Source organism: Priapulus caudatus, unplaced genomic scaffold (genome assembly GCF_000485595.1).
Source record: "Priapulus caudatus unplaced genomic scaffold, Priapulus_caudatus-5.0.1 Scaffold3915, whole genome shotgun sequence".
Taxonomy (NCBI): domain Eukaryota; kingdom Metazoa; phylum Priapulida; class Priapulimorpha; order Priapulimorphida; family Priapulidae; genus Priapulus; species Priapulus caudatus.
The window spans coordinates 1-1,435 of NW_014580976.1; the positions used below are offsets into that span (position 1 = coordinate 1).

General features: G+C 43.7%; 1 protein-coding gene across 1 annotated transcript in view; it reads left to right on the forward strand.

Moving 5' to 3' along the window:
* Positions 1-699: 699 nt before the first annotated feature.
* Positions 700-1,435, forward strand: part of LOC106819652 (sulfotransferase 1C4-like) — a gene marked incomplete at both ends in the record, with an annotated part of 1,827 nt that continues 1,091 nt past the window's right edge. The window contains 2 exons of the mRNA XM_014824255.1: positions 700-798; positions 1,108-1,322. Of these exons, the coding sequence (XP_014679741.1) occupies positions 700-798; positions 1,108-1,322 (314 nt within the window). The remainder of the gene's footprint in view (positions 799-1,107; positions 1,323-1,435) is intronic.

Below are 1,435 nucleotides of genomic sequence, written 5' to 3' on the forward strand. Positions count from 1 at the left end.
GTACATGTACATGTATGTGTGTTTGTATGTACATGTACATGTACATGTATGTGTGTTTGTATGTACATGTACATGTATGTGTGTTTGTATGTACATGTACATGTATGTGTGTTTGTATGTACATGTACATGTACATGTATGTGTGTTTGTATGTACATGTACATGTACATGTATGTGTGTTTGTATGTACATGTACATGTACATGTATGTGTGTTTGTATGTACATGTACATGTACATGTATGTGTGCTTGTATGTACATGTACATGTACATGTATGTGTGTATGTACATGTACATGTATATGTATGTGTGTATGTACATGTACATGTATATGTATGTGTGTATGTACATGTACATGTATATGTATGTGTGTATGTACATGTATGTGTGTATGTACATGTACATGTACATGTATGTGTGTATGTACATGTACATGTATATGTATGTGTGTATGTACATGTACATGTATATGTATGTGTGCTTGTATGTACATGTACATGTATGTGTGTTTGTATGTACATGTACATGTACATGTATGTGTGTATGTATGCACATGTACATGTATATGTATGTGTGGTTGTATGTACATGTACATGTATGTATTAATTAATTTCTTAGATGAATGATCTCTATTATTATTATTATTATTACTATTATTATTATTATTATTATTACTATTGCTAATTATTATTCCTCACAGATTATGCAGCTCCTAAGAACACGTATCTGTACAAGGATGACATACTGAACTTCAGGGTCCGTGATGACGATGTCTGGGTCCTCACCTATCCTAAATGTGGTAAGCATGGAGACAGGAGAGAGAGGGGAGAGGAGGGGGAGAGAGAGGAGAGAGGAGGGAGGGGAGAGAGAGGAGGAGGGGGAGAGGGAGCGAGAGGGGGAGAGAGAGAGGAGGAGAGGGGAGTGGAGAGAGAGGAANAGAAGAGAGAGGGGGAGGGAAGAGAGAGAAGAGAGAGGGGGAGGGGAGAGAGGAAGAGGGAGGTTGGAGGAAAAGCTGGAGGAACAAGAGCGAGGATGAGAGAGAGAGAGAGAGAGATGGACGAAGAGCGTGCGCATGAGAGACAGTAAGAGACGGTGTCGCCCCCTGCAGGCACCACGTGGACGCAGGAGATGGTGTGGATGATCTGTCATGACGCGGACTCCGCCCTCGCTCGCTCCGCCACCATCATGGATCGATTCCCGATGCTCGACACACCAGATGGCGCTGAGATCTCTCGCCTCGCTGCGCGCGCTTCGCCACGATACATCAAGTCTCATCTGCCGCTCTGTCTGCTCCCACGCGGACTCCTGCACTCAAAGGCTAAGGTGAGCACGTGCTGCCATCTAGCGAGGAGGATGGTGACGACAGTGGTAATGGTGGTGATGATGGTGATGGTGATGATGTTGATGATGGTGATGGTGATGATGTTGATGATGGT